The sequence below is a fragment of the Siphateles boraxobius genome, unplaced genomic scaffold (assembly GCF_051911475.1).
Source record: "Siphateles boraxobius isolate OS27281-9 unplaced genomic scaffold, OSU_SipBor_1 33, whole genome shotgun sequence".
Taxonomy (NCBI): Eukaryota; Metazoa; Chordata; class Actinopteri; order Cypriniformes; family Leuciscidae; genus Siphateles; species Siphateles boraxobius.
Window position 1 is genome coordinate 8,854,922 of NW_027508953.1, and position 14,974 is coordinate 8,869,895.

At 40.6% G+C, this 14,974-nt stretch overlaps 2 protein-coding genes across 8 annotated transcripts in view; one reads left to right on the forward strand and one right to left on the reverse strand.

The window, feature by feature from the left end:
* fbxl6 (F-box and leucine-rich repeat protein 6) lies at window positions 1-13,689 on the reverse strand. Of its 3 annotated transcripts, none has more exons than XM_077195406.1 (10): window positions 13,483-13,689; window positions 12,849-13,393; window positions 12,575-12,733; window positions 12,397-12,460; window positions 12,148-12,279; window positions 2,748-2,855; window positions 2,540-2,653; window positions 1,418-1,649; window positions 949-1,189; window positions 1-437 (listed from the first exon to the last, which is right to left on the reverse strand). In XM_077195406.1, the coding sequence occupies exons 2-10, from the start codon at window positions 13,319-13,321 to the stop codon at window positions 308-310; spliced, it is 1,653 nt and encodes a 550-aa protein (XP_077051521.1). In that variant the 5' UTR covers window positions 13,322-13,393; window positions 13,483-13,689; the 3' UTR covers window positions 1-307. The 3 variants fall into 3 exon arrangements, with proteins under 3 accessions (XP_077051521.1, XP_077051522.1, XP_077051519.1); XM_077195407.1 differs by having other exon boundaries at window positions 12,849-13,358; window positions 13,500-13,586; XM_077195404.1 differs by having other exon boundaries at window positions 12,849-13,689.
* Window positions 13,656-14,974, forward strand: part of slc52a2 (solute carrier family 52 member 2) — a 15,286-nt gene continuing 13,967 nt past the window's right edge. For 2 of the 5 annotated variants that reach the window (XM_077195399.1, XM_077195398.1), the window contains exon 1: window positions 14,138-14,275. The gene's annotated coding sequence lies outside the window, so the exon portion shown is untranslated. Of the gene's footprint in view, window positions 14,276-14,974 lie in introns of all 5 variants that reach the window. The other 3 variants (XM_077195400.1, XM_077195397.1, XM_077195401.1) reach the window with 3 other exon arrangements.

The following is a 14,974-nucleotide window of genomic DNA, read 5'->3' on the forward strand; positions in this document are numbered from 1 at the left end:
TTACAGCTGCAACGTCATTTTATTTCATAATTCTCAAGTCAGTAATCTCTTTCATTATAAAGATTGTGTTTTTATTAAACATGGCTTGTTTACATTATCATAATTTCACAACATTTGACATTTATTGCATTCCAGCACATGAACATGGAAAAATATTAGCAGAGATGGACAGTAAAGATACACAAATATATATGGGTTCTTTACTGGCAAGTCTAACTTCACATGGGAAGAGGCTTTATACACTATAAAAACACTTTAAAAACAACTGAATTAAATGAACTATTAACGTTCCTACAAGGCTACATGTTTAGCCTAATTTGTCCAGGAGAAGCTGAATGTCTTCTTGACCATGATATACTCGTTTGAGACCTCTGGGCAGATGCCGGCAAGACGACAGATTCAAGTACTTCAGAGCTGGTGCCTGGGTTATTAGTAACCTATGAAACAATAATAAATGTTACCAGAACATCTTTACCAATCTACCTAAAATTAAAGGTGCTCTAAGTGATGTCACACGTTTTTTAGGCCAAATTTTTTTTGTCACATACAGCAAACATCTCCTCACTATCCGCTAGCCGCCTGTCCCCTGAACACACTGTAAAAAAAGGTGGTCTCTGCAGAAACCCCAGCCTCCACAAACGGCAACAAAAACAAACTGGGCTTACCCGCACCACGAAACATAAACTGTTCCAGCTAATAACTGACAAGAAGGATTTGGGGGTTATTGCGCAGATGAGGAGGAGGGAGGGTCTAGCTAGCCTCCGTTTTGTTTGACAATACTTAAAACGTCAACAAGAAGTGACGTCACCCAACATCGCTTAGAGCACCTTTAAGAAAAGCCTTGTAATCTCTATTATGTTTATAAACTCTTGTCAACAAGTTTTAATGGGTGGTGAGTCTTTTGGCAGGTACTATAAGCATGTGAGCAACTACAAAGGTAATCCTTACCTGAGTGCAGATGAAGTGATTTTTGTACCACTGAGGTTCAGGGAGCGAAACAAATCGACTCCAGCAGCGTGTGCAAGATATCCCATGGCAATCTCCATATCTTCCTCAGAAAATGGCTGGTTGGCCAAATCAAGCTCCCTGAGGGTGCTGCTCCATTTCTGGGCAAGCATGTGTATGCCTTTCTTGGATGCTACCATGGTATTGCTTTTGAAGTACAGGCCCCAGAATAGACACTCCAGTTCTACACAAGAGACAGGGCAGCAAATTAAGGGAAAAGCAGCAAATTATTGCATCCCTGAAATTCATAGGTATGATCAAATCCTTCTATACTGTAAACTATAAGAATAAAAATAGGGAAGTCCATCAAACCATATGCTATTCATAGCTGTGTGTGGCTTAAAAATTACATTCACTAGTGTGTGAGGTACATCAATGCTTACTCTCTTGTGATTTCAAAATCGAAACTTACTCTCAAAAGGCAGAGCGTAGAGGCCAGTGGCTGTGATGCGGGAGGCACCACGCAGGTCTAGCACACGCAGGTGGGGGGAGCCATGCAGCACATTGTTCAGGTCACTGTCCGTCATGAAAGAGTGAGAGGAAGTGGCAATGCACAGCTCCTCTAGCATGGGAAAACCGGACGTTGAACTAGGCGTGTTGCGGATCATTTTAGGAACTGGGGTGACATTCATCAATCTAAAAGTCTAAATTATAAAATCATTTAAAAGAGAAGAAAACAATAAGATTGTAATATTTCATATTTTTTAGTACAATTTTTATAAATTCTCATTCTACAACATCACCATTAATAACACTTAGAGCAGGGATGGCCAGCTTGGGTTCTGGAGGGCTACTCTCTTGCGGAGTTAAGCTCCGACCCTGAAAAAAACTCACCTGCTTGTAGCTTTTTTAGTAATCCTGAAGAAATTGATTAGCTGGTTCAGGTGTGTTTGCTTAGGGTTCGAGCTAAACTCAGCAGCACAGTGGCCCTCCAGGATTGAAGTTGCCCATCCCTGACTTACAGAAATGTCAGGGTTGCTGTATTAATATACAGTAGTCAACATTTGAAGTGGATCAAAAAAGTTAACAAAAGTTGTCAAAGTTCAAAATTCATGTATAACTTTGATTAAAGGTTTTGATCCACTTCAAATGTTGACTACTGTATTTACACTGCATTTACAATTACATAAATAATGCTATTAGATTTTTCTATTCAATATTTAAATATGATTTCTCATTTTTCAACTTAATTAAAAGGTACTTTAAATATGAAACTAAAACCACCAGTAGGTGGCGTATAACGCTACAGTATGACGGTATACATACCTAAGAATTTAGATATGTTAAAGTCAAAATGGCATCTAAAATTTCAGACCTCATGGAAATTTAAGACCTCCCTCACATTTTAAAAATCTAATTTAATACTTAAGGATCCACAGGAACCCTGAATGCGTGCAAATGTTTTTTAGAATGACAAACAATAACTGTGCACTCAATTGAGAAAATACAGCTATACCTCACCTCCTGTGCACTTGTATATTGAATTGGTTTGTGTACATGTACATGAAGATCACAAAACATTTCGGTTTAATACCTGAAGTTTAGGGCATCCAATCTGCAAAGCCTGAATACAGATGGGAAGCTGGCAGTATCCTCCGTCTAATTTAGTATTGATCTCCAGAAGCCTGAGGTCAGGACAGCAACCTTTCTTTAAATTCAGAGACATTTCCCTCATCAGGAACAAACAGACATACAGTAACAACTTGGGTCACATTAAGTAAAAAGGATTAATATTAACTTACAGACAACCCACTGAGCAGTTTGTCACTTTTGGTGCTGTGTGTGAAGTAAATTTTCTTTATTTGGTTGCCGTACGCCCCAAGAAAGGACACCAGACCATCAACATTAAACTATATTAAAAAAAGGACACAAAACAGGTAGCATGTGATGGTAACAAGGAGTAGCATATGGTGGATCAGTGAAACGCTCTGTAAAGTAAAAAAGAAAGAATGAATGTGGCATACTACTATAATGGACAGAAATACTTAAAAGAAAGTGTTCACATTAAAAAGAAAATTCAGAACCCCTTTGACCGTGGTCTCATTTAGTGGTTTTAACATTTGTTTTGCCTAATTATTTTTTGTCCAATTCCACACATCTGGAGGTTGAAACCACTTTTGACCACATTGTGCTTGTAACATAAGCACTCGTGCAACTGAACAACAGTGAATGACTGATTACTAACCTGTCAATCAAAAACTAAACTAAAACAAGGGATTTAGAAAAGCAGATACATATGCACAAGACTTCATGGGTATTTTGGGAGAAACGGTTTTAGGAGAATTTTGCACTTTATCAACATGCAATTGATAACACAATGTAGAGTGGTCACAGGAGACACAATAAGTGTGTTCTGTGTGTGTGGTGCTGTACAGACTGATCGGTGTATGACATCAAATCATCGCGAGAGCGAGATCATATGGCTACATCTGCTCTCACTGTACTTTGATGTCATGATACAGAGATCGGTCTGCGCAGCACCTCTTTAAGTCAAACACACCTATTGAAAAAGGTCACTACCAGGTGTAAATAGCAAAGTGTTTTGACTGACCACTTGGGAATAGATCACCTTCAGTAGCGTTGTTAAACACCACGCAATTGCTTAGGGCCCCAAAGGTTTGAGGGGCCCCTTGCTGACCAAGCAATTAAATCAGTTGATGACCGCTTTTGACCTCATTTATTACATATAAATGCAAATATTGTTCGCTTAACGAACGTTTTGAAGCGTCAGAGTTGCAGTATGGGTGTATAGACTTTCAATTGAGGGACAGAAATCTCCCAGATTTCATTAAAATAGGCTATCTTCACACTTGTGTCCTGAAGACGCAAGGAAGTCATATGGGTTTGGAACGACATGAGGTTGAGTAAATTATGGCATTTTCATCTTTGGGCGAACTAACACTAACCAAGTCGGCGTGCGCGCTTTGGCGCTGAGCATGAGATGGACGCGCTCAGTGCTTGTCATATATCATATACAGGTATAACTGCAGTTTTTTCCCCCAACAGCAACAACATTTAATTTAGGTTTCATTTAAATAAACGTAATACTAGCAAAAAATCAATAGTTTGTTTGTTGAATACACACTGATGTGATGACAGCAGGGATTAAAGTGTAAAAAATTCTTCTGACTGAACTTTTTTTCAGGCCAAGTCATATTCCTTTAATTTTATTTAAATTGTCGAGACCAATAGCGTTTTAAGGGGAGATGTTTTAAACCGCTTTAATATTGCCAGTTTGCGTATTTTAAAAGCTATTTTAATCTATGAAAAAGAATTACTTAGCTTGACAAATAATCAACCATCTACATAACTTTTCAGTGCATGTTTTTATTTATCTTATAAGACCAAACATGCTAAACTATATTAATATATAGTTTGTTCTATGGCATATCGTTTTGGCTGAGGGCAAAGTGAAGTTTCATAACTTTATATTTAGGCTATTTAACTTTAGTCAGCTCGCTAATAGGCTACAAAGTTAATGTTTGACTGAATTGTTTGCTTTATTTCTCATTGTATAGCTTCTTATGCTACTTATACTTTTATACTGGATATTATTGATCATTAAAACTGACATTTAATGACATTACATTGACAGGGTTGTGTAGCCTAATGTTATATATTCATATTCTAAAATATATAAAATATTATTTATATATATTTTACTATGCATTCTCTTCACTGTATGTGTACATGTATAATAAAATAAAACGATACAACCCTGTCCCTGTTTGTTAAATGTCATTTTTAATGATCAATAATGTTTCATATTTTTAAAATGAAAACAAAAAGCAGCAGGGTTGTGTTTTATATTTCGTGCTGTTATAAATATATGCAGTGAAGATAATCAATGTGTGTGGCCAATATGTTTATGATATGTTCATTTATAAATGAAAAGAGGTGTTTTATATACATTTCGTTTTATTGTAGATGAAAAGAGGCAGAGTTTATTTTATACCATATTTCGTTTTATTGTTGCCTAAAATATACATAAAGAGATGGTCGGAGTAGCCAAAGCGAGCTGAGTGACGCGATCAAAAACGCGCTGTTCCATTTGCAGAATTACCGGACAAGCGTCCTTTCGTCCTCGGGAGTTCGTTCTCTTGAGTCGAACTTGGCAAGTCTGAACTACCTTGGTATTAAGAAACGGCCAATATTGACCCGCGTTCTGTTTTCTATCATGCGCCGTGCACGTTTGCGATGACGTAATATGCATGCAAACGCACCAGGGTTCGATAGAATCAAGTTGAGTGTAAAATTTAACTTTCTTATCATTGTGGCAAAATTTTACTTTCACAAGCAAAAGTTTCGTAAGAAAATTCCTTCTTTTAATGATTTCCTTTGTGAAGTCAATTATTTAATCAAATCATTAAGAACAATCGATAATAGAAAATGTACGTCTTTTCTGAAAAAATATGATGAGATCCTTCATGTTCCATGAGCTATATCTCCATATCTCTATATGAGCCGTTTTTTTTTTATTTAAAATTTATTTTTATTTATTTATGTATTGTTTTATTTTTTTATTTTTTTGTTCCCGTTCTGTATCCTTTGATTGTGCACATTTGACTATGTATAATAGATGCTTTTTTGGAAATGTTCTATATTTCTAAGAAATGTATATTTGCACTACTGTAAAACATTTCTTCAATAAAAAAAAAAAAAAAAAAAAAAAAAAAAAAAGTTGATTGTAAAACAAGACCAACGCTGCGCGGGGCGCAGGGAACAAACGCGCTCGAATTCGGACCGCAGCTAACCAGCTGTAGCCTGACATGCACTTCTCCAAAACGTCTCTGGTTACTCACGTAACCGTAGTTCCCTGAGAGGAGGGAACGAGACATTACGTATGGGGAAATCCATTTTCCTCGAATCATGAAGTCTGATAGAATAACTCTTTTGCTTGCAAATAGCCAATGGCGGTCCCGCCATCACCTGATTGGCTGACATTGCTCAATATAGGTGACGGCGGGCGCCAAAAACCTCAGAATCTTAGCTGAACGAGAGTAAGGAGACTGAGAGTCCCTCCCACACGGCAGGTTACGTAATGTCTCGTTCCCTCCTCTCAGGGAACTACGGTTACGTGAGTAACCAGAGACGTTCCCTTATCGAGTCGGTCTCTCGACATTACGTATGGGGAACAATAAAACCCCCGCCGTGTGGGAGAAACCCCGCCCAGCTCTCAGGAACAGACACCGGACCTGGTTGAAACATCTATTGGCACCGAGCCAACTCGGCATCTGCACCAACGAAGGCCCCTCCCATCAAGCTAAGCACGCTGAACTGAATGGAGGGAGATTGCAGCAAGTGATTGGTGCTTAGGAAAATACTGCCGGCTATGAATGCGGACATAACAAAGGGCACAATATAGTGGACATGATAGCTATGCTAATAATAACTCGCACTGTCTGACGACTAGTCGAACCGTGGCTAGAGCGACGTCCAACGACCTAGTCCAACGACAGCTCAGCTTTCTCTCCCTGCACCGACAGACATGTGGTGCGAATGAAGGGATATTCAAGTTATAGAATCTCGCGAAGGTATTACGAGACGACCAACCTGCCGCGAAACAAATGTCTTGAATAGACATGCCTTTCGCCCACGCCCATGATGACGCCAAACTCCTAGTGGAGTGGGCGTGCACCCCTATAGGGAAACGGCTTCCCGTGAAGGATAAGCCAGCCAGTGCACAACCTCCACTATCCAGTGAGATAGCCTCCGTTTCGACAGCGCGCCGCCTCTTAGCACCCGCGTAGCAGACGAAGAGCTGCTCTGAAGTTCGAAACTGGCTAGTTCTGTTCACATAAGCACGCAGGGCACGCATGGGGCACAAGCGTACTTCTGAGACTCTGAAACACTGACCTCATCCGGGCAAAATGCTGGAATTGCAACCACCTGGGCTCTGATGAATATACGCAGTAGATAATAGCCCCATAATAGCATAGCACCTTAGTAAACAACAAACACATAGCCATAGCTACAACTGTGAGTAGACGAGTTAGCACAGAATAGCCAGTTGTACTGAAGGAAACGGGGCAACATAACAGCATAGCACATGTACGTAACAGCATCGGTCGCTGTAGCGCATCCATGCATGTACATAACGCAGCATAAGTCGCCGTAGCGACAGAACTGCGTAGAGACAGAAACTGAGATGTACAGTTCGATCAGGATGGCTAGCAGCACGGAAACGGGGCAGCATTACAGCATAACACATGGTAAATTGCACATCCGTGTACGTACATACATTCAGAAACTGTGAGTATGCACAGTAGATTAAGATAGCTAGTTTTGCACTGAAAGAAACAGAGCAACAAAATAGCAACACGCGTCCTTATACGTACATAAGTGCAGTGTAGTCGCTGTACCGACAAACTGAATATGCAGTTTGATAGGATAGCTGGTTGTTGCACTGAATGATAGAGGGCAACATAACAGCATAACACATCAGTGTGCACATTTTAAACATCTGTGTGTATAATGCAGCTCAAGTTGCTGAAGCGACCGAAACTGCATGAATATGCGTACACAATGGTCCATTACATTGAAGGGCAGCATAACGCTTCAATATCTACACAGATGCAATGCAAGTCGCCGTAGCGACGACTGAGACTATGCACAAGCATAGTTACATTTTTGTGTACAAAAAACACAGCGTCAGAGGCATAGCGACATCGACTGTGAATACGTAGTTAATCGGAATAGCCGGCTGCACTGAGGATACAGGGCAACATATAACGGCATAAATCATAGACACATATCAATGTACATAACACAGCGTCTGCGCAACAACTGTGACTACACAGTAAAAGAGTAGCCAGTTGCACTGAAGGATACAGGGCAATATATAGCGGCGTAATAGTTACACATATCAGTGCGTTGTGTGTACACAGCGTCAGTTGCATCGTACAACAATTGTGAATACGTAGTGATCAGAATAGCCATTTGCACTGAAGGATAGGGCAAAATATGACGGCATAGATCATAACACATATCAGTGTGTAGTGTGCACAAACACAGCGTTAGTTGCATCGCACGACAACTATGAATACGCACTGCGAAGTAATCAGGATAGCCATTTGCACTGAATGACACAGGGCAATATATAATGGCATAAATCATTACACATAACAGAGTGCGTTGTGCACAAACACAGCGTCAGTTGCATCGCACGACAACTATGAATACGTAGTAATCAGAATAGCCATTTGCACTGAATGACACAGGGCAATATATAAGGCATAAATCATAACACATATCAGTGTGTAGTGTGCACAAACACAGCGTTAGTTGCATCGCACGACAACTATGAATACGCACTGCGTAGTAATCAGGATAGCAATTTGCACTGAATGACACAGGGCAATATATAATGGCATAAAACATTACACATAACAGAGTGCGGTGTGTACGTAACACAGCGTCAGATGCATCGCGCACGAACTGTGAATACGTAGTAATCAGAATAGCCATTTGCACTGAATGACACAGGGCAATATATAAGGCATAAATCATTACACATATCAGTGTGCAGTGTGTACAGCGTCAGTTGCATCGCACGACAACTGTGAATACGTACTGCGTAGTAATCAGAATAGCCATTCCACTGAAGGATACAGGGCAATATACAACGGCAAATTCATATAGTGTGCAGTGTGTACATAAACACAGTGTCAGTTGTATCGCGCAACAACTGTGAATACGTACTGCGTAGTAACTAGAGTAGCCATTGCACTGAAGGATACAGGGCAATATACAACGGCAAATTCATATAGTGTGCAGTGTGTACATAAACACAGTGTCAGTTGCATCGCGCAACAACTGTGAATACGTACTGCGTAGTAACCAGAATAGCCATTGCACTGAAGGACAAAGGGCAATATATGGCATAAATCATTACACACAACAGTGTGTAGTGAGTACGTAACACAGCGTCAGTTGCATCGCACAACAACTGTGAATACGTACTGCGTAGTAACCAGAATAGCCATTGCACTGAAGGACACAGGGCAATATATGGCATAAATCATTACACAACAGTGTGTAGTGAGTACGTAACGCAGCGTCAGTTACATCGCGCAACAACTGTGAATACTTACGGTGTAGTAATCAGAATAGCCATTGCACTGAAGGACACAGGGCAATATATAATGGCATAAATCCTTACACATAACAGTGTGTAGTGAGTACGTAACACAGCGTCAGTTGCATCGCACAACAACTGTGAACACGTACTTGCAGTAATCAGAATAGCCATTGCACTGAATGACACAGGGCAATATATAATGGCATAAATCCTTACACATAACAGTGTGTAGTGAGTACGTAACACAGCGTCAGTTGCATCGCACAACAACTGTGAACACGTACTTGCAGTAATCAGAATAGCCATTGCACTGAAGGACACAGGGCAATATATAATGGCATAAATCCTTACACATAGCAGTGTGTAGTGAGTACGTGACACAGCGTCAGTTGCATCGCACAACAACTGTGAACACGTACTTGTAGTAATCAGCATAGCCATTGCACTGAAGGACACAGGGCAATATATAATGGCATAAATCCTTACACATAACAGTGTGGTGTGTACGTAACACAGCGTCAGTTGCATCGCGCACCAACTGTGAACACGTACTTGCAGTAGTCAGAATAGCCATAGCACTGAAGGACACAGGGCAATATATAATGGCATAAATCCTTACACATAACAGTGTGTAGTGAGTACGTAACACAGCGTCAGTTGCATCGCGCAACAACTGTGAACACGTACTTGCAGTAAACAGAATAGCCATTGCACTGAAGGACACAGGGCAATATATAATGGCATAAATCCTTACACATAACAGTGTGGTGTGTACGTAACACAGCGTCAGTTACATCGCGCAACAACTGTGAATACACACTGTGTAGTAATCAGAATCGCCATACAGGGCAATGAATGCTGCGGCGGGGGCTAGGCGCCAGCCACCGGGAAAGCATTGACTGCTATATGAAATGGTATAGCTCGTCCGCGGCATCATTCACGGGGACATAGATAGCCATCTCCTCGGGTTTCCCCGAGCTTCCGCTCTGCGATGCGTCTCCCGTCTATGAGGCGGGTAATAATGTTGGGGAGAGAAGCTCTTTTGCTGAGACATGTAATGTACCTTGTTATTGAAACAGAACACAGCGGTTTCAGAAACAACACATTCTCGTCGAACTCTGGGCACGCCCTCTTCGCACCGGTCCGACGAACACGTCCCGCGCTCTTTCCTCCCTGACACGCACATCAGGAGCGCCGGTTTTTTTATTTTTAATTTTTTTTTTTAGCGACTTCCTGAACTGCCTCTCGCTTCAGCTTTACGGCCCGCGCCGAGGCCACCTTTCCGACGGCAGCTCCTTGGGCGCTGTCCACTCCAGCACCATATCTGCCACCGCCTCAGTGAGAATGGCCATAAGCTCCGCATCCAAAGAGGCGAGGGCGCCTTCAGACGGAGACTCGGACTATTGGCGTCGTCATCGTCGTAACCGAACGAGATAATTCCCGTGCTTCCTCAAGAGGGCGGTAAATGGCCTCAAGAGTAACTCACGGGCTCTGCCACGTGAGGATGGCGTGGACCTTGGGCCGACGTCAGTGCCTCAACAGAACCCGCGAATGGAGATCTCTGCCGTCTCCCGGTCCGCGGCTCGACGGCGGCAGACTGGGGAGAGGCAGGAGACACTAGGTCGTCGCTACGTGTAACGGCCAGCCTTGCACGAAGGATCTGATGGGAAGCTCCTCACAGGCGGGACATCCCGATCCCTCGAGTGCCGCCTCTGCGTGGTCCCGACTCAGGCACAGCACACAAGTTGTGTGCGTCCGGGATTCAATGGGTCCACCACACGGGCGACAAAGAGACATAATATAATCCACCGGAACGCGAGAGGGGAATTAAAACTCCTTAATATACTCCGCTCTGAATGCGTACATCAACGGTGAAAACAGACTCGAGTGAAGAAAAAAGATTCTGAGGTTTTTGGCGCCCGCCGTCACCTATATTGAGCAGTGTCAGCCAATCAGGTGATGGCGGGACCGCCATTGGCTATTTGCAAGCAAAAGAGTTATTCTATCAGACTTCATGATTCGAGGAAAATGGATTTCCCCATACGTAATGTCGAGAGACCGACTCGATAAGGGAACTAAGATTAATTGAGTGAACACGGAGCAGTTTTTCCGTGAGCGGGAATTGAAAACCCGGAGTGGACCAAAAGCGAAGTGATTACAAAATGCTTAAAGTGGAGAGAGGAACGTGCATTCGCTCCAATCCAGGCTTTATCACATCCCCTCAGCAGGGTGAATACACCTCGTCTTTCCTTAATTTAAGACCTATTCAAACTAAAATTAAGACATGTATCACACTATTTGAGAAACGAAAGCCTATTTACGGCCTTAAAATTGTGAAAAGTGGATTTAAGGCATGGACAGACGGGAACCCTGCAATTGACGGAAATCCGCCATAGACTCGCTGCAATTAACGGAAATCCGTCGTAGCGACGGAGAACTTTAATCCCAGTGTGATGTCTATGGAAGGGGCAATTAAAACTTTTCTAATTTGACATGTTTTATTCATGTCAGAAATACATGGTGTAATTTTAAATATTGAAGACAATGAACAAAATTAAGAGTCTTGATGAATTCAAAACCAATAAGGTTATATCTTAAAGCTTAAGGGAGCAAGTACTAAAGTGTAGACATTTTTTGATATGCAGTGTAAAATAAAATAAATATATATTTTTAAATTTCTCACTTAATTCTTTTAAATATTACTGTTGTGCAATTCAGAGTAAAATGTTACGTAATGCTTGGGGCCCACAAAATGGTAAACCCACCCCTGATCACCTGAATTAATACCAGGTGTAAAATAAATTTTGTCTATACTGAGAATACAGGTCACTCTTTTCCATGCAACTACAGTGAAAAAAAACAGAAGCGTTTCAAAGATGATTGAAAAAAAAAAACACCAAAGTTTCTATATGACATTATATACACCAAAATATTGTATTTTCTGTTCCACAGAAGAAAGTAAGCCATACAGGTTTGCAATAACATCATGGTGAATAACATTTTCATTTTGGGGTAAGAGACCCTTTAAATCTAAGTAAACAATCATCTAATTACATACAAACCTCTGAGTGTTGCACATTTATATTCTCTAATGAACGACAGTCGGCGCCAAGGCTTTGGAAGGCTGTTTCTGTCATTCCCGTGCAGTAAGACAGCTTGAGCGAATGAAGATTGTGGCATGATTGTGAAACTGTCTAGAAAAACAGAGCACAGTCCTTGATTATATTATACAGAACTACACTCCCAAAACATTTTTTGAAACAGTTTTAGATACCAGAAACAAAATTCCAAAACAGATTAATTATTATTACCTGAATAACATAGTCAACATGTTTTTTCCAGTGGCAAAGGGAGAACTCTCTCAGCTGAGACAATCTGCAGGAAATGAACAACAAAACTTGGATAATTTGCACGAATTATGCTTTGTGATGCAAGTTATTCCCGTGTAAAAACAACAACAACATCCTTTTATTTGGTTCAACCACTGACCTGTTTTCAGCTAGCCAGTCTATAGTGTTCCTAATCTTCTGTTCTGTCCCAGGTAATTGAGTCTTACCGGGTTCAATCCAGCAGTAGCCAATTGACACATTGCGCCACAGGACCGGAGAGGACGCAGCTCCATTCCATAGATGGCAAACCCTACCAACCCTTTTAAAGACAGCAAACAAATGCAACTATAAACATGAAGCAAATATAGTATCTGTAGCAAGTTATAAAGGCTGTACAGAATCTGAATAGCACAAATACGACGTATGGGCCTCACCTGCAAAGAAAAGGAACAGCTCCATCCTGGTGAATGGCAAACTGAAAGATTTTCACCAGGACCTCAATTGGTAAACTCTGACCCCAGTGGTCTAATCTAATAGAATTCACAGCTTCCAAATCAACCTTTTTATCAAGAGTTTCTTCTGTGACTTTGGGGACTTTTACTGGTGCTTTTTTAGTTTGGTTAGCAGAGGTTTTAGTCTTGCCTTTTTTGTTTCCCTTTTTTTTCTTACATCCCTTCCGCTTGGGCTTCCATATACTGTCACCACTACTTATATTTGATATAATCAAAAGCATGTCCTCTCCCTCCTGGATGGTGTAATTTGGTCTCACAGTCCGCTTGACATGTTTTCTCTTTTTCTTTTTGCTTTTGTCATCCTTAAGAGAATCAGCTTTCCTCTTCAAAGGTCTTTTTGCTTTTGCAGGTGCAGTCTGGGACGTACTTGGAATGTCCCCCTGGGTGGTTGACATTTCTGCAGAAGGAGCCTGGAGTGAATCTGGCTCTGTGCTTGAATTGGGAACCCGCGTTATTCTATAACAGTCCTAAAAAATCACTTTAGTAAATTCAACAAAACTTAATGAAGAAGACTGTCAAGGAAATATAAAAAAATTGGCATGTACGCACAACTTACAAATAGTTAATTTAAACCTTACAATCCCTTGCACTGTTGCAGATAGGTTCAACAGCAGTTATCAGGTCTTCGCTGAAAATCTGGACAATCATACGAATTTATTTAGCTTTTACAGCTTCATTACTGAAGCATACTCGAAGTACCGTCTTGCTCCTTTGTTGTTATTATCCGAGCCCCATGATGCACTAGCGTAAGTCAATGAATGTCGTCATATCCGCTTTCATGCCCGGTGATGAGAGGCTCTGCCTAGCCTGCCCACTCTCGTTTGGAGAATACATTATTTGCAAACCATGCGTTACAATTTGTCATAAAATTAATAAATGAGGATAGCACAAAATATTACTGCATGCTGATGTGGACATAACACAAACGTTGTCACTTTTAAATATATATACATTTTGTTTGTTTTGTTGCTGGTCAAAAACAAATTCGGTTTGAATCTTTTGTTAATCTCGGACTGAACCAGTCCGATGGGTTCGCGAGTCAAAAACATAAAAACAAGAACTTTCTTTTCTTTTAAATATTGACATTTCACATATGCCATGATGACTGACTTGTCTTCATGTTGGCGAATGGGTATATCCAATCAGCGACTCCTCAAATGGACATGTGACTTAACAGGGAAGTCCATAGTGTAGAGTGGACGCTCCTCCGTTTAAATGAAAGTTATTACCTAAACGGAACCCCACTCTCTCTACACACTGCAAAGGGTCCAAAGAGAAAAACGCGCTACACAAAACAAAACACTATACATATTACAAAGCAAATAGTACCAATACAGCACAATACATTGGTGAGTACATTTTGAAATTCCTCACTTAAGCAGTACTATTATTGTCTATTGAAAATGCATTGCCCTTGGTACATTTTTGTGAATGCTTAACTTATTAGTTTTAAACATGTTTAGTAAATAGCGTTGTTTAAAAGTCTTATCAATGGCAATCTTTCGCAGAAATACCAATTCAACACAAACGGCATGTTTTCAAACTTCACGCTACGGTGCATTGACGCATTCTCGCGCGCTAAAGTGAACAAACCACGAAGAATGAAAACATTCTAGTTTTTAGCCCAAGTGCTTATAATTTTTTCAACTAGTAAAACCAACAATCAAAATTGATATGTAGTCAATAATATCAGGAAGTCGATAATACGACTTTGTTTAGCCATTTTTCCAGCAAATGTGGCGTGCATTTTGTTCTGTGATTATTCTAGGATATCTAACTTAACCAATAACTCGCCCAGTTAATAGGGTGTGTGACCTTGATTTATGCTAGTTAAGTTAGCAGTGATGCAACTGAACTTTTGCACCATTCTTTTACTACTATTTTTGTCCCATGAGCAACTGGTAATTTTCATAACCAATGTATTTTCAAGGAAACCACAGATACTATAATTACTATAAATATTATCACGACTGTAAAATAATGGTGAAATAATTAATCTGCAATGTAAAAATAGCATTAGATAACATTGGTTAATAGCAAGTTACCAT